The sequence below is a fragment of the Molothrus ater genome, chromosome 1, assembly GCF_012460135.2.
Source record: "Molothrus ater isolate BHLD 08-10-18 breed brown headed cowbird chromosome 1, BPBGC_Mater_1.1, whole genome shotgun sequence".
NCBI lineage: Eukaryota > Metazoa > Chordata > Aves > Passeriformes > Icteridae > Molothrus > Molothrus ater.
In genome coordinates this window covers 131,714,846-131,737,000 of record NC_050478.2, presented here as the reverse complement: position 1 = coordinate 131,737,000, position 22,155 = coordinate 131,714,846, and the positions used below count along the sequence as shown (strand labels likewise).

Here is a 22,155-nt window from a genome sequence, read left to right as displayed (position 1 = left end):
TTACAAAATTATTTGTAAGCATGAAAGAAAATTTAATTAACCATGAAGCTGCTTCTGAGGCCAAGAAAATTGATTTAGAGGACAAGTTAAATCTACAGAAATTTACAACACAAAGAGATCTTTTTGGTTCACAAGAACCATCCCAGCCCATACATAAAAGATCCTCTGGTGTGAAGATCTCTCTGCAACTGGAAGTCGCAAAATGAAGACACTTGTGGCCAATTTAAATATTGGCTGTGCCTGAATTCTTTACACATGGAGCACCTGCCAAATATACCCTGCTGCACACAATCTGAGATTTGTGGCTTAAGCCACAAGCACCCGTTTCCAAAAAACTCATGTTAAACAGCTTGGACCACGCCTTATATAAATCAGTGCATTAAGAGTAATTACATGACAGCTCAGGCTGACACACTGGATGGATTTGAGGGGGAAGTGGAAGACCAGATTGTCATACTGGAGGGTGCTCAGACCTCCATGTCTTGCTCCCTTTCCTGTGTGCCTCTGCCACAGGAGGAGAAACAGCTCAGTGATGTGGGTCTTGCCTATCTGTGTCCCTGTTTGAGCTGGGATAGAAAAGTCAGCTGGAAGTCACAGAAAGTTCAGCAGTTTCATGATTACTACTGGAAAGCCCCACTACCTATTTTTAATCCCCAGAAAAGCCAACCACATTATTGCTCAATAATGTGAAATTTGAAAAATGAAACTGCCATATTACATATAAGTGAAATTTTGAGGGAAAAAAAAAAAAAAGCCCATTGGGCCATTTTCCAGAGCAGACTTTGGATTAGAGCAACATCATCGAAGTGAATGGTGCTGTACCCTCTTACCTCTCTTTGCTCCAAAACTCTTCAGAACCTTCCCCCCTCCCCCTTCCCCCCTGAATGCATCCATCAATGGCTGGAAACCCTGGAGGATCAGCTGAGCTGCCGAGCAGCCGGCTAGATTTGGGAAATACTGCTCTGGGTGACTCGATGTGTACACACAAAAAATTCTGACACAGAAGATGGAAGGGGCTCCTTGTGCTTACAGTGTTTCTGGTGGGAGCCCTTCTGCCATAGTTTCTCCAGGCTGACCAGCAACTCTTCAGACTGAGACACGTTACTAATTCCCTTCCATCTGCTGCGTAGAGAGAGGTGGTCAAAAACGTGCCCATCCTAAATTACCTCTGGGCGAGTACACTTAGAGCCACAGGCACAAACACAAACCCGCGATCGTCCACAAGGAACATCTCTTTAAAAAAACCTCACGAGGCAGCTGTCCTGCCTGGAGCATCCCTCTTCCACGAGGTGCCACTCATGGGTCGTGATCGGCCGAGCCGCCCCCGGCCCGCCCTCCCCGCTCAGGGCGGCTCTGAGGGCAGGCGGCTCGCGGCTGAGGCGCTACTCCTTCCCGCCCAAGATGGCGGCGGCCCCGCCCCGCCGGGCGGTGTCCCGGAGCCCGTCCCCCGGCGCGGGGTGTATGACCGCGGCCGTGCGGCGAATAGGGCAGGCGGTGGCCGGAGCGGGCTGTACCGGGTGAGTAGTGCTGTCCGGCCGTGTTCCGGGCGGCTGGGGATGGGCTTGGGTCGGGGCCGGCTGGGGAGCGAGAGAGAAACTTTCCTTGTGGAGCCCTGCTCCGCCGGGACTCCGGCCGCTCTCCCGCGGCCATGTTGGGAACCGGGGGCTGCCCGGGGGGGGAAGGAGCTCCCGGTGGGAGGCGGCGCTGGGCTCCGCTGTCCTGCCGCGGGGCTGGGCCAGTGCCGCGTCCCGCCGGCAGGGAGGGAGGGAGGCGGCGGGGAGGGCAGGACCTGGGGAAGGAAGCGACGGCGGCGGGCGCTGGCTTGTCCCAGGGCACTGAGGGAGTCGAGGGTCTCGGAAACGACTTCGTCTTCGGGAAAGGGGAGAAACAACAACAACGGCGGCGGCCCCGCGGCGTTACGTAAGTGCCCGAAACTCCTCGACTCGTGACTCCGCCGAGACGCCTTGAGGCGGCGGGACAGGCGGGCGGGCGGCGAGGGCGCTTCCTGCCCCGGCGGGCTGGCGGGGCCGCGCTGCCCCCGACCCTTCGCTTGCCCGGTGAAACTCCGTGTCGCTCTCGGAGCGAGTCGCCCGAAAAGTGTTGGTACTGTTGTGAAAAAAACAGCGGAACCGCGAGTCGTGCGGCTGCGAGCATAAGGTGCTTTTTTTTTTTTTCTCTATGAAATTCGCCTGTTTTGAGGGGACTGTAACTAGTCTGCCAGAGATACGTATGGCTCATAGGCTGTTTTCTGAAAGTAGCTCGAGAAAAGACAGCTGCATGTTTTTCCTCTCGCCTCATTTGAAATACTTATGTTCGTAGGCACCGATGTTTATAAATGGCAAAACTGCTCATCACGGCAAGAAAGCGATGGGTGAGTCTGCTGAGCAGCACGTCCTGGCATCGGCTTTGTCCTTACTAAGGGAAATAGTTGTAACTCGAGTTTTGACGTGAAGCATCAGTACAATGGCTTTTGATAACCAAAAGGACATTTTATATCCTTAACCAGAGATCAAGGATTGTCTTTTGGCTCAATTGATGCAAATGCTTCCAGAAGCATCATTAAGTTCTAATTCAAGCTGTCCTCAGGCTGTGCTAAGAGTTACTGAAAGGGTTGATGCTTATTTGAGAAACACTGTAGCTGAAGCTTCAATGTGTCTAACAGCTTAAGGTCAGATGAGGTTAATACAGTAGGCAAAGTGACTCTAAAACCTGACCCACAACACAGGAATCTGTTTCAGAACTGAGACTGCAAATTCCTCTTTCTCTCCTGAAATAAGGAGAACTTAAATATTCAGATCTTAAATTCTGATACTTGTATATTGAATTATTTTAGGGATGCCTGTCTGAAGGAACTATTTAAAGACAGCAGTATAATCAGCACTGAGATCCTGCAGATTAATTGCTTTGTGTGCAGTCATCAGCATGCAGAATGGAATCGGTTCTTTAGCTCGGAAGGCAGTGCTCTTGCTTTTAGCCTCTAATCTAAATACTGTTGACTAATTCCAGTGGGTAATAGGAATCCCAGTGTTGTTAAATGTCTTTTATATCAGCTCACTTTCTTAAATAATACTTTCCCAAGAGTTTTAGTGCCACCAATTTTGTTGAAAACAACAGTGAAAGTGAAGTGTTGTGTGCCCTGAGTCCCAAATTCTTCCTTCTGAATGCAAATCAGCTGTGTGCCGTTTGGTATGTCAGAGTTTTGCTCTGCATAGAAGCCCGCATAGAGGAAGTCCCTTAAATGCTAAATGAGAGCTGGTGTGTAGAAATTTTTAGCTGGAGAAGCTGGTTCAGTTTTCTTGTTGTATTCTGTAGAAAGAGAGTAGCATCTTTTTACCTGAAAAGCAAGTTTTCATTAGATGCAGTGATGAAATAATTTTTCAGCTAGAGTTTTGTCCTGTCTCACTTAAATCAAGGGCTGGGCTTTAACTGTAGTAATTAGACATGTCCCCAGAGTGACAGAAGGATCTATCCATAGTGTCCTAAAGCCCTTTAGTTTACAAGAATTACCATTGGCAAACTGTTTGCTATATTCAAAAGGTACAGTAGGTTCTAAGTTTTGCTGTTGTGGTTAGTGGATGCAGGGTAGTTTCAGAGCAGTAAAGAGGTGGAACTGCAATTTCAGGTGAGGCACGATATGACAGAGCATTGCCAAAAGCCCCATGAGAGCAATTATGGCAGAGTACAAACACTGGTTTCATACACTTACAGCATTTTTAGTGGCTTGTCTTCACCAAAGAGGGCTAGAGATGTTTAAGTGAAAGCTTTGCATCAAGGCATGGCCCATAGATAAGGTGCAGTTGAATTTTTTAGTATTTGCAGACCTGATTTTCTGAAAATGTATGTTGGAAGTGGTGTCCTAGCAAACAAAATGGCATGCCAGTTTTTGTTCCTAAAGTGCACCTATTAATGGGAGATGTCAAGTAAGGAAATCCCAGTATCAAAAACTAATACAATTCTTAGATCATGATAGGTAAGAAGTACGAAGTCTTGATTTTGTACTAGGAGATGAAGTTTTATTCTGTACAGCTTCAAATTGTAAAGGTATGTTTGTGACTTATTTCAAGCTGTATTAATATTCAAGCTTACTTTTTCCATTTAATTTTTGGATTTTTTTAAAAGTTATAGATCGTGCTTATATTTGTATATTTTAGTACTTTCATGAATTAATTCAGTATTTGGATGAAAGTATAATATTCCAAAAGAGAATACATACAGGCAAATATGGATTTCTGAAATAGAAACACTTATTTAAAACTTTCTCCCTAATGCTGCAAGTGCCAAGTTTGCTATTGTAGGATAACTTTTGTCTTCATGATTCATTGGAGGACTTGTTTTTATAGTTGAGAGGGGTGAAATACTACTCTATGGTAGAATATGTTTACTAAAGATTATTTTATTGTTGTCGTGAACTGTAGGATTATGTCAGCAAGTAGAGTCCTGCAAATTCAGGGTTGCAGGAGTAGTCCAGTTGAAATAAATGAGTCTGTACACATGAGAAGTGGCTTGATTGAGACTTGTAGGACAAAGATTCTCCTTTTATGAAAATAAATACTATTGTGCAGAAGTGTTAGAAGAGGAATGTACTGCCTGTTTTTCAGCCTGCCACTTCAATGCTACACAGTCAAAAATGCACACATTTTGACTTCAGTTGCATACATTGGTAAGAGTACTGCTTCTTTGGACAAAAACATATTTTGATTTTTTTTTTGTTCATTTGGTTGGGATTTTTTTAGCTTATTAGTGACCATAAATAATTTAAGGATGTTAAAAATGTAATGGAAGGGAGTGACTTTCTATTTTTTCCTCTTTGCATCATTTTTTCTACAGTAAAAAACAGTGTTAAGTGTATTGTGTATGTAATGTGGCAGGATTTTGGCATTTGTCATTCTGTGCCAAAATCCTGCTGCACATGCCAAAAGAAGAAAAAAAACAGTTGAAAGTTAAGGATTTTCAATACAGGAATGTTGTTGCTGCATCAGCCTGCCCTCCAATCCCCAATGTAATGGAGGTTTTAAGAATGTGGATGAATGTAATGACGTGCAAGCAGTTATTTACTGTGTTGAGAGGCAGTCTCTTGAGAAATTTTACTGATTCAAGCAGACGCAGGGGCTGCTAAGTAGTGATAAATAGGATCTTTGTATCAGCAGCTTTAGCTTTTTTTAAGTGCTTCTTGTGCCTCCAGCATATAATCTAGAGGTAACTGTTTTGCTTTTAAGTGCTTAATATGCCTTCTGAAAAAGGAAAAGTTACAGCATGTTCTTTAACATCTGCATTTCTAAAGTGTACACATAATTTGCTAACCAAATTAACAGTGTACCATACACACAGCTGTTCAGGTTGCCAGCATCTTCCTTGTGTGGGTTAACTTCAGTGCAAACTTCTGTGCAGTTTTCCAATTGTCCTCTGTATAGTCTGTACTCCAGTTGCTTTCCATATAACTAATAAATCAAACACATCTGCCAAGCAGTGAAAGGGAAAAGGGCCAGTGAGTGCATTTCCCAGGAAGTCCATCACCTACAGTAAGCTGCTGTGATTAAACGGTTCTTTCAGGAAATAACTCCTTGTTTTTACTCTTCTCCTTCTGCTTTAAATTTCTCCTGCCTTAGCTGTCAATACTTGGTAATGTAAAACTTCTGAGAGTGATTTTCAGTGTACTTCTGTGCTGAAAGCTGTGTGTGACAGTGATTAGTTCCCCTTCCACCCCTCTCTCTGATCTAGGTTAACAGCATCGAGGCAAGTGAACTGCCCTTTTAACACACAGGTTATGTTTGAAAAGCTAGTTGCATTGAAGAGTGACAAATTTTATTTATGGTATCATTGCTATAGCTTTCCTTTTGGCTTTTATTAATAGCTGTCAGATGTCAGTTTTCTAGACCTTAATCACTCATCCATGTGTCACCAGGTAGCAGGATTTGATGTAAGAAAGGTCTTATGTCCCTTGCTCAGAAAGAGAATTCAACCCTTGCCATATTGGCTTATGTGTTTTTAAATAATGCTGGATAAAGATATTTTAAATACTGCTAGGGATCAGCAGTGACAGGTCTGTGATTGCAGCACTTCAGTGTTGTCAAGCTTTCTGAAAATCGCATGTAGTTTGATTCCAAGCCCTAAGCTGTGTTTTGGCTGCCTGCATCTCTGGGATCTCCTGATGCCAGCCCTGCACATGGTTACTGGGGTATGAGCCATTTTTGGTACAAATTTGGGCAACTTGTTTCAGTGGTTTTAAATAGTAGGGAAAGGATTCCCTGCAACCAGTCATACTTGTCCTTAGTCCATTCTTGCTGATGAACTAGTGGTAGAAGTTACTTGGATCTTTTTTTAATTAAGGAGTGAAGAATTTGAAAGAGTTCAGTATGTCTATATATTCTGTTTTTCTTACTATAATATTGAAAATGTGCTCCAGCAGTGTTATGTCTGATCCTGTTAGGTCAGCAATCAGCTGCCTGGCCTCCTGAAAGTATTTCTGCAGTATGATATATTATTAGGGTTACCCCTCAAAGTAGAAATTTCTTAGCTTAGGTGGGTCAGGAGCAGGAGAAATTTGAGGTGGTTGCATCTGCTTAGAGAGGAGAAGGTTGAGTTTTGTTACTTGGCTTGTCTTGTTTAGTTTTGTGGAAATGCTTAAAATTACTGAGCTGATAAAAGAAACCTCTTTGTTGCATAGCTTCTTTTCCTATAACAGGATTCAAAGAACACATGCAGGTGAAAAAAACTGATATAATAAAAATGAAATAGCAATTATGTTATGCTGCTGTGTTTGTAAATTGTGAGACTCCATGGGAAAACTTTGCTCTCTTTTAAAACATGGCTTGCTAAAAGTGAAAGTCCTTTTGTGTTGTAGTACTTTGTAGAAAATTAATGGCTCTCATCAGGCTCTGACTACTTGGTAGTTCTCTCTAGTTTGGTCATGCTGTGAATTATTACCTGTCCTCTAGTCCTTGTTAGTGAAGTTAGTTACTGTTAGTGAAGTCAGTAACTTCTCTCATAATGGTAATAAAAATGAAATGAAGAAAACTTAAAACAGAACGCTTTTTTTTTTAACACTGTCTTAAGTACCTGTGCATAATAAAAATACATGAGCCACTGAACAGGCTGCATTTGTGGGAAAATGCAGGTTTGCATTTGTGGGGAAAAAAAAAAAAGGAAAAGTAAATTCTGTGTACTTGATGAAGGTCTTTGGAACATGTAGCTGGTCTGGTAGCTCTCAGGTGCTGAAACAAGCAGGTGCCCTGAGATCCAGGAGGTGCTATTTTTAATGTATACTTGTGTCTTACAGATGCATAGAGATCTTTCTGTGAATGTTCTACACTTGTCAGTTAAAGTTGCTGCAAGAAGCATGCTGAAAAATGCAATTTATTTCAGTCACTGGAAACCAAATCCTCTTTTTCACATTGACTGAGAGGTCTGGGTAGCCATTAACAAGTTATCTCCGTGTGTGCTGTAATAATCCACAACAACAACAACAAACCACACAGCCAATCTGGTTTTGCAAAATTGCTTGCAAGATGGATTTGGCAGTAGTTCTTGTAGAACAGCTGCATCTGTGTTTTTCTATACTAATGATGCTGTGTCCCCTCCTCAAAAGCATTTAAATAGGTCTTTTCTAAAACTTAAAATGTTGATGCAGTGGGTTCTCTTTGTTACGCTGGGTTGACAAAGCTGAAGCAGGCTCTAGCTTGCTCAGAAATTGGTCAGGTCCTTTTGGCTGGGGTTTTTTTTTTTAATGCCTCTCACCCAATGTCCATTTAATGTTAAGTGTGTATGTCTGTCAAGTCATTTGCTCGTCCAGGAGTGTGGCCCGGTGCTGTCGAAGGGGGCTCTCACAGTTCAGCTGTTCCTTGCAAAGCCGTGTATCGGATGGGAGGGGCACACCCGGCGCCTGTCCAGGCAGCCTGCAAGGGAGGGGCGAGTCCCTGTCCCTGCTGCCAAACTGGAGAGTAACATTTTGTGGGAGAGGCTCTCCAAACAGCTAAACAGTTGGAGTAGGGAAACGTTTAATTGTAAACAGAAAAATACATCCCAGTGTTTGGTATCGCTGCCTGGTCAAGTGATCTCTTAGGCACCGACTCAGCAGATGGGGTTTGTGTCTCCTGGAGCTTCTTGAGGTGGAGCAGGATCCCAGGCTGCTCTCCTCTGCACAGGCACATTTAAAGTGTTGATCTGTTGGCTATGTTTCCTCTGATGTCTTTTATCTACTTAGAACTGTGGAAAACTTCAGCTTTTTTAAACTTCAGGTCTGTGGAAATTGGTTTTGAAACTGTACTCTGGTGTATGTCCCCAGTGCTTTGGTTAAAATGAAAGATGCAGTTTGCTAGCACCAGAAGTTAAACTAAACCACTGATAGTGCTCTTAAATACCTGCAGATGGCAAGTCAAAATACTGAGGGGTTTTCCCATGACAACAAAAACTTGATCTGAATACTGGACGTTTTTAGTCAGTTGTTTGTAAATTAGTTTTAAAGGGCATGCTTGTGTTATGTAGTTTATTAATACATAATTTTTAGATATACAAAATATCAACCTTTTTACTTATCCCTGTTTTAGTATGCTGACAGCTGCAAGTATTTGCTGTGCCTGTAGTTGCCTAGATCTAGCTTTTTGTGCTTTGAGAGACAAGTTTGTCAAAGTTGAGCACTGTTCATGGTGGATCAGGCCTGCCTGTTCATCTCTGCAGAATTCAAGCTTTCAGGGTTTTTGGCTGTGTGCTGTGTTTTTTTGTTGTTGTTTTTGTTTGTTTGTGTTGTTTGTGGGGTTTTTTGTGTATATTTTTGGTTGGTTGCTTTTTAAATAATTCCTTTAATTCCAGCTATTTCACATGCTCATGCTGGCAACCTTCTCTTTCACATCTTGAACAGTGTTAAGAATTTTCTCATCTAAATGTGGCAGCACCTCAGCTCCCAAAGTGCTGCTCAAAGCCATACAAGCCTGTGTAGGTGCTTGGGAAATGCTCAGCTTATCAAGAGATGGGTAAGGACACAGAAGTTAGTTTAGATAGCTGCTCTGTTTGCTCCAACCCCTGACTGCCAGGTGGGGGATGAAGAATTAAATGTTTCTTCCCAGCAGCAGCTCTGTCTCTATCACACCAGAAGACAAAAACAGTACCAGCTACCATGGTTTATTGTAAATAGAAGCCTGACAGTGGTAATAAGCAGCTGACTTCATTAAAAAGTTGGGCCACTTACAAGAATTTTCCTCCTGGACTTCTGCAATGAGGTATCTTCTCTCCTAAGAGGCATTCAGGGATGACTTCTGGTGCTGCAGGGGGACAGGAGGGAAATACAACCCCTTCCAATTGGTCTAGGAGTGCACTGAAGCCTCCTGATCATGTACTTCCCTGTGGCACAAACCCTTTAGTACTGCTTGCATTTCCATCTTTCATGTTTTCCCCGAGCAGAAGATAGTGGGAGCAGCTTTGAACTTGCTAATTCTGGATTTCTCTGTTTCTTTCATGGGTGCCACATGTTTCTTGCTTGGAGCAGGGCTGCTGCTATTCCTGCACGTGGCCTTATGGCCAAGGTGGTTCCTCTGATCCTTCATGCAGGGCAGGTTTAAAACAGGCCAGACGTGTCTGGTGGGACGGCCCTCTTCCGCATGCCTTTCTTTTCTTTGTGTCTCCTCTATGATTACTTAGAATTATAACCCTTCTGGATGTGGGAGTTGGACTTTCTGTTTACAAGCAGGTTAAGTCGGTGTTCTATTTCCAGCTGAGGTTTATGGTGTTAAATACCAAACCTTGTGAGGAGCTGAGGTGCAGAACTTGGATGGTTTTGCCTGTATACAGCAGCTCAAGGAGTGTGGTGATTGTTCAGCAGAGTAGCCTGCATAGTAAAACAGCTCTGCTCTTACTGTGCTAATACATATGCTGCTTGGCAAAATAAATAGTCTTCTGCTAAGGATAGCTTTCTGTACCCAATTGAGCTTCTGAGTGGGTTAGGGGATATAAGGTCATACATCTTGAAAGATCTCCCTAGAAATGATCTCTGTCCTGAAGATAGAATTGGCCTTTCTAGGCAATCTTAACTCGGGACTTCCTAACTCCTTTGGATAATGCAAACTTGAAAAGCAATGCACCTGCTGTGCAGGTTTGATAATAAAGTGAGGTTTTAGTTGTTATACATTTAGAATTATTTACATTATATGAGCAATTATTACACAACTGCTGAATTAAAGGGAAAGAACAGTCTTGCTTGTAAGATGGAAATTAGAATATACAAAAATTAACTGTAATTTGTAGAAAGAATTACTAAACTATAAGATGTCAGCCAGTTAAAACAAGAATATCTACACTGTGCTTTCAAGAAGAATTTTAGAAGGATTTGGTTTGTGACAGTCACGTGCAGAAGTTAAAAACAAAACAGTTAATTATAGTTTGTATGAACTGTCATATGGTTCATTATAGTAATTATAGGTTTATAATGACATCTAACCAGACAAATGCATGGATTTGCTTTTATGACTTCCATGATGTAGTTGGACATGACTATATGCTGGACTCAGAAATAATCTGAAGGTTTTTAAAGTTTTGTCAAGGCAGAGTGTTCGCAGGCTGCACATTACAGTATGAAGTGATGTGGTTGCTGTTAACATATTTCCGGCCTGGTTTCTGTGGTTGATGCCACAGCACTGGCCAGCAGGTTGAGACAAATGAAGGGTTAAGATTGCTGGGTCATACTGGATATACCAGTAAGGGGGTGAGTTAGCTAATCTGTGTTTCCCCACACTGCAGCCATTGCTCCACAGGCTTGCACAATGCAGGAAGATGTGTCTTCATGGGGGGAAGAAAAAATGCATTCATATAGAAAATCCTAAAAATCATGAGAATCATAAAATGGGACTTGGGAGAGATCCACAGTAACACCCTCTTTCCTGCCAGTGTGCTACTGATTGCTGCTTACACTTTCTTTATAGTGTTCAGAATAAAATGTTGCAAGCATCTCTGCATCTGGAATCTGAAGCAGCCTTGGTGTTGCCATCATCTTTTCTAGTGTTTTATCTTGCAGCTTTTTTGCCTTTATTAAATACCATTATTTACTAAGGGTGTGGGAAATGGTTTGAAGATTCAATGCTTACATTGCTGTAAGGAAAAGGGTTTTTTTGGTCTGTAAATCAAGTCAAAGTTTCTGTCCCACTATCAGTAGCTTTCTGAACACTGCAGTATTAACCAGGTCAGTCAAAAGTGATTATCTGGATAAAGACTATGCTGAAGTTCAGAGGGATCTTATTGCCTCATTTCCTGCTATCATCTGCACCTTGATAAAGTCTCTTTAGTATCTCTGGTTTTCTTTCTTTTCAGTAGTGGGATGAAGCTTTTTGTTGCACTTGATACATCTTTGATATATTATTGGGGCTGTCCTCTATATCCTTACCAGCTGGTTATGGTAATGATAGCAAGACTGTTTGTTAAATACAGCAGTTTGGGGAACACTTTTTGAAGAGAATCATTAAGAGAACTGCTTGTTACAAGGCTGTATTTCTCTTGAAGTGAGAGTTGTTGTCTTATGTTTTAAATAACATCCACCTAGCTCCAGCACAGGACAGGCATTTAGTTGTTGCTGTCGTGTCAGTTTTTAGCAGTGATAAGACCTTTAGAAAACATTTGTCATACCCATATCTCCTATCAACATAATATTTTTGTGGGTGAATTTTTTTTATTTCACTTAACTTTATGCTCAAATTGGTCTTTTTACTATTTAATAAAAAGCAAGTGGTGAATAATGCAAATATATAATTAACACTAAAATAGCCATCAGTTAATTGTTACAAATGTATTTAAATAACTGTAGATAATTGAATGAAATACTAAGAAATTAAAAAATAGGTTGATGGATACTTAACACTTAATTTCCTCAGTATTTTATTTTACATGCTAAATTATAGAAATAAAGTTTAATTAAATGTCTTTTTCTATATTATGTTTAATCCAGCTGTTGTTATTGGCCCTACCTGTCAAGGACTGTAAAGGTGGCTTGTGCCACCTTTGAATGCTTGGATCCTGATTACAGCTGATGAGATCTAAGTCCATAGAAAATGTAATTTTGCCAGCCAGGACAAGAGTCAATATCAGCCTTCTCTGGAAGTACTGAAGGATGCAGGGTAGGAGGTGTAACTAGTGAGGCTGAAGTAAGATTTCAAACATGTTGATTTGTCTTCTTACTTGTATCAGATCTGCTGTATGTGTTTCTAGTTCAGCGATTTTCCACACTAAAGCTATTTTCAGCATGTTAAGCATGGACAAGTTTCCTTAAACAGGTTGTACTTCAGAAATTTACACTTGTGTTTTACTTGGCAGTAGTGCAAAATGTCAAATGTTGCTCTTAAGAGCAATATATATAATATTGATGGAGGTCACCATACTGTATAACAGTACTGAGATGCCTGTATAGTTGGAAGTTTGTCCACAAAATCTAGTGATACTACTGTGTCAGACAGAGCTTTAAGTGAGGGATGTATGAGGGTTCTGGGTAACTTAATTTTTGGTGTTTATGCAGCTGTAACTCAAATTAGTCTGTCTTCCTTGCGTAGGTAAAGTGCAAGAGGAAAATTGTAGGAGTTTGATGTTTTAATATATAATAATTACTTTAAACTTGTTACTAAAATACTTCCATAAAACTGAATGACTGATTCTGCCTGATGAACTCTTTTTAGGAAGAGTGATGTTTTCCTCTGTGAATCTATTTTCCAAATAATGAGTCCTCTTACAAACCAGTCATTTAATGCACATTAGATACCTGGTCTGCAGATAGTTCTTGTCTGTCTTTGGTATACAATTTACTTGTTTCTGTCTTGCAAAAAAAATTACCCTCTTCTGTACCTTTCATATATATTTCATTTGTGTGATTTAAGTATAATGAAGTACAATGAATTTCTGTTTGAAATTTGTTTTATTCAGAACCTTCAAGTTGTGGAGTCAAGCATGATAAAACCTGTAACTTTTGCCTGCTATTAAAAGACTTAGAAACTTTAATGAAGCATGTATGTTACCTTTAGGTAAGAAGGATGGTTAATTTGAATGTATGTGGTGTAGCAGAGTTCCTGGTGTTGTTTGTGCAGGTGTGGGAAGAAGGCTCTCTATGACAACTGGATAATTATTTACATGTTATTGCGTGGCAAGGTATGACGTGCTTTGATTTAGATCTGCTGTTTCTGCCTTTTTTTTTTTTTTTTGTTCTCCTCCATTTCTGACTCTTTTCTATTCCCTAGATTTGCTTCAGTGCACCCATATCTAGATCTCACTTGGCCATTCTGATGGTGTGGTTAGTGACACTTTTTTATTGGACTTGTGTTACTGAATCTGGCTTTGAACCATCCAGGATCCTGCTGCAGCTTTAGGACTGGATGGACCACTTTGTGATCAGTTCTGAACTCTTGTGCTTTTTGCAGCAGCTTAAATAAGCTGTTTTTCTTTAAAGCTGTCACCTTAACTATGAGTATTCATAGGAATGGATAAACTGCCTGTGTCCTGATACCATACTCTGAGAAATACAGACTGCCTGGTTTGTATTAATGCAATGTGATAAATGTAGTTGTTAGCAGCCTAATAGCTAATTGCAAAGATGATGATAGATTAACTGACAATTATGACAAGGTCAGTAATATTTTTCTCCCTTGAAGGAGTGTTGAAGAAAAATAATACTAAAAATTAGATGCTTATTAATTAACAATTGTTAGCAGGGACTGTACACTGGACTTGATTTGTTCTTGCTCAAGCCAGAAGTAATGGAACACTGCCAGTTCTGCTGTCTTGCTGAAGAAACTTGGGATTTGGGTTGTGTCTCTCTCCTGTGCACCCTCTGTGCCTGTCCTACAGCCTGAAGGGAGTGCTGCTGATGGTAGTATGCACTGAGCTGGGATGAGGAAATGTTTTGTGCTGAGCTGCATGCAGCCTGCCTCACTGTGCCATAACAGCTTTTTCATCTCATTTCTCCCCTCCAGCACCTTTGTTACTTGTGGTTCTGCTTATGGTGCTAATGCTAACTGCTACAGTGCTAATGTACTGGTAGTGAATTGGGTGTAACTATGTCAGCCAGGATCGCATTCTTTTTGGTTGACTCCTTATGTCTGTCCTCAGCTGCAGCAATTCTGTGCAGTTTAGCCCGGTCACTGCCACAAGCAGAGCTAGCATATGAAATAAACATTCTATTTTAAATAAGACCTGTAGAAGCATTGAGTCCTGGGAGAGCATTGGTTTGGTCTCCAGGATACAGTGGCAGAAAGAAAAAATTATGTAGAAAGTGACTTTTCAGTGCACAGCAGCCCTAATAGAATTATTTTCCTGATGCAGTAGTTTGGAGTGTTAATAACTGTAGTAAGTGTGTGACTTCCTCAGCATGGATTGTGTTTTAGGTAAGGGGATAACTTGTTAGTTCTTCAAAAATTTCAGTGATGTCTGTTGTTTGATCACATTGAAGGTGGTTGTTATCACCAACAGGATACAAGTGTAAAATTAGACTGAAATGGAGGAGCAAGAGCTTGATATCAGAATTGTTCTTTCTCTAGAAGCTTCTTTTAAATAAAGTGGATATAATTTAAATGTCAAAACCAATTCTTTATGTTGTAGAAGAGTTGGGGCTTTCTGTGTCATGAGTATTTTGTCACCTTTATATAGCATATTATGCCATGGAAATGAAAGCCTTTGCCCAGCATTTTCATCGTGAAGGGTACTAAGAGTGTGTGTGTGAGAGGGACAAACTGAAGGTATCGCAGCATTTTGTGAGTTAAGATTTTTTTATTTGAAATGGCTGCTAAACCCTGCTTAGGAAGTAGCTCTTCGTAGCTAGTTTTCTTACAAAGTGATCTGTTTGTGTTCTTTTGGTTTGTTTGGGGGCAGGTTTTTAAATGTTTTGACTAGCAGCTAGTATTGTGCTGCCATCTGAACACAGCACATGAATCTGATGGCTGTGAGGACCAGCAGTCCGTCACAAATGGAGTCCACCTTGCATGAGGGCCTCAGGACTTTTAGGAGTTTGTGTGCCAGAAGTGTGAAATCAGTCACATATGATAGAAGTGTGAATGAATTTCACAGCATCCATAAACTGAGACTATATAAGTGTCTTACTAAACTGTAAGACACTCTCCCCTTAAGTGGAGCTGTCTGACCTTTTATTTCAAAGCCTGTAGTTCTGGTTTATTCCTCATTTGCTTGAGGAAGGATTTGGGTACGTTTTCAGCAATTTGCCATTAATCAGGAATCGCTTTGTTTGATCAGGTCTTGACATCCTGCATCTTCAGGGTAGTATTGCAGTATCTGTTTCTCATGGTGGCCAACAGTAGAAACTTCAGAATAAAGTTTAACTGGAAGAGAGAAGGATATTGCCACCCAGTTCCAGGGCATGATGATCTGCTATCTCTTACAATAGATCTGAATATTCTTTAGGATAAGATTGAAATTTTTAAAGACTGGTAATTGATAACTTTGTTTTTGGACTGTGACATCTTGGGGTTAAAACTTCCTTTGTGTGTCCAAACAGTATTTAATTTAAATCTCTTGGTCAGTGTGCTCATGAGAGCAAGAGGTGCACTTCTTGTAACTTTAGCTCTTGTTAGTTAGGGATATCTTCTCTTGTATTTCTATTTTTGTCAAATTTCATGATTATTTGTAATCAGGATGTATTTTGGATAGTTTCCCCTCCATTTCTGAACTTACTTCCTTTCTTAGAAAAGGCTAGTGAAGGAGTATGAGCATTAGTGTGCATAGGATTTCAGATGGTTTTTTAATTTTTAGTTCTTTAAAAAACTCAAGAGAAAAATATCTGAATGCTTATTCTAAAAGGTCCAATCTGTTAGTGTGGGAAAATACAATTATTGCCTTGGAAAGGTGGAATTGGCAGTAGCAGTCTCTGGCATTTACAGGCTTGAGGCTGGCAGGTGGGAATGTTTATCCATCACAGAAAAAAGTTTCAATCTAGAAGAGATGCAGTTTATCTTGTCTTTCATAATAGTCTTTAACTTTCCCAGGATTGTTGTTTAAGGTCCAGTTAGTGATTATTTTCACAACAAGCTCAGAATAGTCTTAGGCAGACGTTCTGGAGTCGTGTCTCTTGATTTCAAGCCATGATGATTATTAGACGTTCCTGGTTGGAGTTGTTTTCTCTTAAATTGTCCTAGGGAACAGTTAATTAAAACCTTTAGTTTTTTCTTCCTTGTTTCTTCTCCCAGTGACTTGTATTTTGAAAGATTTGCAGTGGCCTTGAACTGAGTTTGCAGTTTATTGGCGGGGAGTGCAGTGGCTGAGGTGGAGCTGTGGAGCAGCAACTGCTTCCTACAGGTGGCTGTGACTTCACACCGAGAGCTTGCTTCACTGAAACCCTTCAATATGGTTGTGTTTGTGGGGGTGGGCTGGCAGTAGTGTTCCCCCCTGCAGACTACCAAAAGCATGTAACTTGCTGTAACTTGCAGATAATTTGTATAAAAGTGTAAGTTCATAAGTGATGCATGTTGATTTGTACCTGCAGAAAAATGTATTTTCTGGGCTGTCTGCTTTGCATTCTGATGACTGATATCCTTTTCCACTTCATGGAGAGCATGGGATTACTAAATAACCTTAGACTGACCCTGTGACTGAGGCCATGCTTTTTAAGTTTGAAGGGCTGTTGGTTCAGTTTTGGTGTTTGCAAAGGCTGTTGATTTCTCTTACATGGTTAAATGGGAATGGTTGTTTGGCAGTTAATGGAAATTAACTGTTGTTCCAGATTCTGGACTTCAGCATTCAGGCACCTGAATTTGATTTTTGGAACTTAGGACAGCAGCAAGTACACATAAAAAAGCTCCTAGTTTCTTTTCCATTCCCTTCTTACTACTTTTTACTTGGCAGTTTGTATTTTGTCTTCACCTTCTGCAGTTTAAAATTGTTTTGTATTTGGTGGCTTTATCCTAACCATAAAACCAGTTAACACAATACTCATGTATTGTGCTAATGCTATGAGGCATGTAAAGAAAATTCAAAAACAGTGCTGAGAAATAACTTTTAGAGGTTCTTCTGTCTTGAATGTCAGACTTCGATACAAGATAATGTGTGCAGAGCTTAAAAAAGGTAGTTATATCTGTGCAAGCTCACTTGTCAAACTACTTCAGTGTGAAACTAATTACACTTTCAGAGCAGTAACTTAAAATGTGTGTGATCACAGGTAACATATTTATTTAGATGAGGCCTGGTGAGATGTTTCATCCCTATTTTGTAAGGAAGTATCTGTGCTTTGATTCCTAGGAGGAAGATTGCCAGCATCAGGTTGTAGCAGAGCGATGGAGTCTGAGCTGAGCTGTGTCTCAGCGCAGTTTCCTCTCAGTTGTAGGCTGATGCTGTATTGATGGCAGGCAGTGCAGATTAACGAAAAAGTAGGTGATGTAGAGCACTTCCCAACCTGGGATCATGTTGTGAAGCACAGGTAGAAGGCACTGGAGTGTTTGCTGCTCTGCTCTTTTCACCGTCCAAAGCTGTGGCTGTAGTAAGGGGTGTTGTGAGCATCAGCCCTGTGCGAGGCATGGGGTAGCATCTTCTGTGTGCTGAGAAAGTCTGTCCATAGCACTTGCCTCTGCCAGATGTCTCACTGCTCCATCAAGCACAACAGTTCAGGTTCATGGCTGTGCTCACAAGGGGTTTGAAGGGAGCAGATCTGGATCAGGTTGGCAGGATTTGCCTTTGCCGGACTTCTGCCTGGGAAATTCTAGAGCAAAAGAGGCTAAAGAGTGGTTTGCCAAGGTATGAATCACTGTAGTGACTTCTTAATTTTAGTTCCCTGTTGGATGCCTTAGCTATCTCACACAAGAAAAAAAATCTTACTTGCTGCTTGGGGAACAACAAGGTGGGGCTTTAATCTGTAATGGGACCATACAGTTCATTAGGACTTCCTAAAATTATAAGTAATCTTTTTTAAACTTTGAGCTGGTGCAGGTCACTTAGTCTTTCTCAGGAGCAATTGTGAGCTGTGTGGCTTATCCTCTGGGTTGCCTGAATGTGATGGATGCAGATGTGGCTCATGTAGGTGAGGAGACTGTGGGACTCCTGCAAAATGAAGGCAGCAGAAAGCAGGTGATGAGCCACCAGCCGTGACTCACACCCTGTTCCTGGCTCAAGAGTTTGCCATGAAAGCAGAGGTAGTGGGGGGTGCAAGCTATGGCCTGTACAAAATGTTTCCAGCAGGTAGATTCATGGTTTTGGCTCATGATTTAAGGTTTGCATACTGGAAAAAATTAGCAGTAGTGAGCTAGTTTGGGGAGTGTGGTTTCCTATGTGAACAGCAATTATATAATTTGTTTGTTGTGTTAAAACTAATGTGGGTCTCCAGGCTGCTCAGTTAACTTGATGTTTTTGTAGCATTAGAATTTGAAATGATGGATGAAACTTCCTGTTGCCATCTGGAGAAGGTGCAGGAGGATATAAAGAGAAATATGAGCATTAAACCAGGGTGCAGTAGCCTTACTAAAGAGGAACTGGTTTGTTGCTGGAGGCTTCCAAATGCAGTGCTGTAGGTGCTGTCTGTGTGATAAAGATAGCTGTCATCTGCATAGAACATTTTTGCTTTTGGAAAAAAGACTAATCGGTTGCTAAAAATTCTTAGGTGTTAATACTTATTTAAATCTAACCCAAGTCAATGCCTCTCAGCCAGCAGGTCCTGTTAGATATTTTAAGAAATGCGGGGTTGGTACCTTCCTTGGGGAAGGCTGCTTGCTGTTGAATTCGGTCCTCTTGTAATAACAAACTTTTTTTTCTGATTTTAGGATACTTGTGAAAGATGGTGGATCGTTTGGCAAACAGCGAGGCAAATACTAGAAGAATAAGTATCGTGGAAAACTGCTTTGGAGCAGCTGGTCAACCCCTGACTATTCCTGGCCGTGTTCTGATTGGAGAGGGAGTCCTAACAAAACTCTGTAGGAAGAAGCCCAAAGCAAGGCAGTTTTTCCTGTTCAACGACATTCTTGTTTATGGTAACATTGTCATCCAGAAGAAGAAATACAACAAACAGCACATAATCCCACTGGAGAACGTCACTATTGATTCCATCCAGGATGAGGGAGACTTACGGAATGGGTGGCTTATCAAGACACCAACCAAGTCTTTTGCGGTTTATGCAGCCACTGCTACAGAGAAGTCGGAGTGGATGAACCACATAAATAAATGTGTTTCCGATTTGCTTTCCAAAAGCGGGAAGACCCCCAGCAATGAACACGCGGCCGTGTGGGTGCCGGACTCGGAAGCCACGGTGTGCATGCGCTGCCAGAAAGCCAAGTTCACGCCCGTCAACCGCCGGCACCACTGCCGCAAGTGCGGCTTCGTCGTGTGCGGGCCCTGCTCGGAAAAGAGGTTCCTGCTCCCCAGCCAGTCTTCCAAGCCAGTGAGAATCTGCGACTTCTGCTACGATCTTCTGTCTACAGGGGAGATGACTGCTTGTCAGTCCACTAGGTCAGACTCCTACAGCCAGTCACCTAAGTCATCTTTAAATGATGTATCTGATGATGATGATGATGAAGACAGTAGCGATTAAGGACCAAATGTTTTTCCATGTGTTGCAAGTTGTGTTTCAAACCATACGGAGCTGCTTTTGGGGAAGTCTGTAGTGAGGTTCCTCAGAGAAATCCTGTTCTAGCCATGAAATATGCCTGAATATCTTCAACTGCAATGTGCCTCAATCTATGAATTCTCTAGACAAAAGTTGTTTTTTTTCTCTCTGCAGGGATAGACTGATGCAAATGTTATTAGAATATTTTCCAACTTCGTTTACTTGAGTTGTGTCTGGGTTAGACTTTTGTGGAAGATTGGAGAATGAAATGTGCTTTCTTAATTTAACCACCCATACTTTCTAATGTTTCACATTGATATGTTATGTGGGATTTTTTTTTCAGAACTAGGGAGGAAAACTAAGCATGCACGGGATGGTGATGTTTTTGTTAATCCTGTAGACTGTCTTATTTTTCTAGCCATGGTATATAATTAATTACAAAGTCATCCAGTGCACAAACCTAAATGTCACAAAACTTGGGAACTATTTTTTTGCTGTTACTTATGACTTCCTATGCCAAGCAGTGCCTTGTACCAATTGTGCTGATCTAGGAAGAAACAAACCTATTTTATGTCTGTATTTGCCTAAATGCTGGTATCTGAGAGATTGTTGGTGCTATTGAAAATAACTGCTGTGTTCAAAGTGGAGCTTTGACAAGGTCATAACTGTACCCCATGTTGGATGATGGACACCCAAATGTTATGTCCTCACCTGTGCAGGCAGGCCTGAAGACTCTGCAGATTCCCACAGGACTCAGCAGCTTTCTCCTTGCAGAAGTTCTGTTGTAGGTTGGGATCTTGAGATGAGAAACTTAGGGAGATTCTTCATGGGGATTTATATACTTGGTTTCAGAACAGTTTCTAAGTTTCAAATTTGGCAAATGCATACTGAAATTTTAGTTGGGTGATACAGCATTTGGGTGTGCTAGCCTACATATTTTTGGAAGTAATTCCCAAAGATGTCACAAGTTTTTTTCTTAAAACACTGGTGAGAGTACTGGGTTTTTTCTTTCCCCCAGGAGTTTTATTGGCTTGTTTAAAAATAACCTCATATTTTGAACAAGAAGCCTGCAAGTATCCTTGTAAAACTGGCTTTCCTTTTTACACAGCTGACCTCAGGATAAATGTGAGATGCAAGTTCATTTTAAATGTATACCCAGGACCAAGAGAGATGTATTTAAGGACTATCATGAAATTGTCAGTGCAGAAAATGTCTCTATCATAGTGTTCACTTTAATTTCTTGAATACAGAAGTGTCGTGTTCCCATATAAATGCAGAATTTACACTTGCAAAGACATGTTAAACCCCCAAATATATGTTTCTGTATTTTTATAATGATAACCTCAATTTTGAAGCAGAAAAACCTCTTTGAAATAGTTGTATGGATATAGTAGTGGCTGACTTTATACAAAAAAAATGTTAAAGCTTTGTATCTGTACATGACAATTTCTGCACTGTTTGCCTTGGTTGGCAATAATTGGGTTAAGTATTTATTGAATAAACAGTCAATGCTGCATGTTGCACTAGTCTCCCATTCTGTATGCTGAAAGTGTCAGTCATATTTTTTTATAAAATTTAGCAGAGTACTTCAGAGCCATATCCCTCCATGAGATTTCTGTTAGCTAAAGGTGCACTTAGCATCTATAGAGAGGCACTCTACACTCATACTTTGCAAGACATTGCTTCAGGTGAAAATTGCATCAGTATTTTTAGCTTAGACAATTTCTCAAAATAAGGCTTTCTTTAGAAGCACTGAGGAGTATTTGTTCTACTTGGAAATAAATACACAAAGGGAAATACACTTTGATACAGACTTGGGACCAGGAAGATTCTGTAAAATTGCCAGGTTGTATATATTGAAAGGCTGGTGGAAATAAAGAGTTGCATATACTTTTTCCTTGAAAGATGAGAGAGTGGGGACCCTGCAGCAGGGAAAATGGGCTGTTCTGAGAAGGCACTTTGTGTTAATAGTGCTTACGTTTTGTATCTTTTGGTATTTCTATTTTAGGAGTGGAGACTTGCTAGCTTCAGTTTTTCTATGGAATCAAAGTCCAAACATCCCTCGTACATACCTTCCAATGACTAACAATTGTTTTCTTCCTTATCCAATTGTTTCCTCTTTCTTAAGCTGTCAAATATTAACTTGTCTTATTAAAGAGTCCCATCTCCTTGTGTACTTTCCCCTTGGTTTCCATATGTTTTACTTTTCAGCACCCTTTGGTGGTGGGAAAAGGGTTTCTCAGAGTTAGATCACATCCTGTATTTTGAGAATGTACCTGTACCTACTTCATATATCTTTTTATCTGTGAATGAAATTTGCACTGTGCTGCACTGACCCCTGAAGCTGTAACCAAACCAATGCGTGTGTGTGGAATTTTTCACCTGAAATTGTTGTATATGGTCCAAGCTTTTTAAAAAAGCATTAAAAAAGGTGTTTTATGGAAATATTCCTATTCCTCAGTGATATTTGTTTAAAACTTTACAAAATGGACTGAACATTGACTTCTCTTGTAGTTAAAACATTCTGAAAGGGCTCATTTCATACTTTGTAATCTTGTTCTGTCAAGTTATTTTATTTACAAATACATGGTATAGCTTCAAGTCTGTGTTTAATTTTCCTTAACTGTTGACCTTCAAAGGTGAGAGAAAATAGGGCAGCTGGT

General features: G+C 40.8%; 1 protein-coding gene across 4 annotated transcripts; it reads left to right on the top strand.

Annotated features, from left to right (window-relative positions):
* The first annotated feature begins 1,432 nt into the window (after positions 1–1,432).
* Positions 1,433–21,939, top strand: PLEKHF2 (pleckstrin homology and FYVE domain containing 2). Of its 4 annotated transcripts, none has more exons than XM_036378911.1 (3): positions 1,482–1,517; positions 2,320–2,371; positions 18,714–21,939. In XM_036378911.1, exon 3 carries the CDS (start codon positions 18,728–18,730, stop codon positions 19,475–19,477), a length of 750 nt encoding a protein of 249 aa, XP_036234804.1. In that variant the 5' UTR covers positions 1,482–1,517; positions 2,320–2,371; positions 18,714–18,727; the 3' UTR covers positions 19,478–21,939. The 4 variants fall into 4 exon arrangements, with proteins under 4 accessions (XP_036234803.1, XP_036234804.1, XP_036234806.1 ...); XM_036378912.1 differs by lacking the exon at positions 1,482–1,517 and adding an exon at positions 1,842–1,920; XM_036378910.1 differs by lacking the exon at positions 2,320–2,371 and having other exon boundaries at positions 1,433–1,517.
* The last annotated feature ends 216 nt before the right edge of the window (positions 21,940–22,155 follow it).

Coding starts and splice junctions, on each gene's coding strand:
- PLEKHF2 (XM_036378910.1), top strand. CDS start 18,728: ATGGTGGATCGTTTGGCAAACAGCGAGGCAAATACTAGAAGAATAAGT.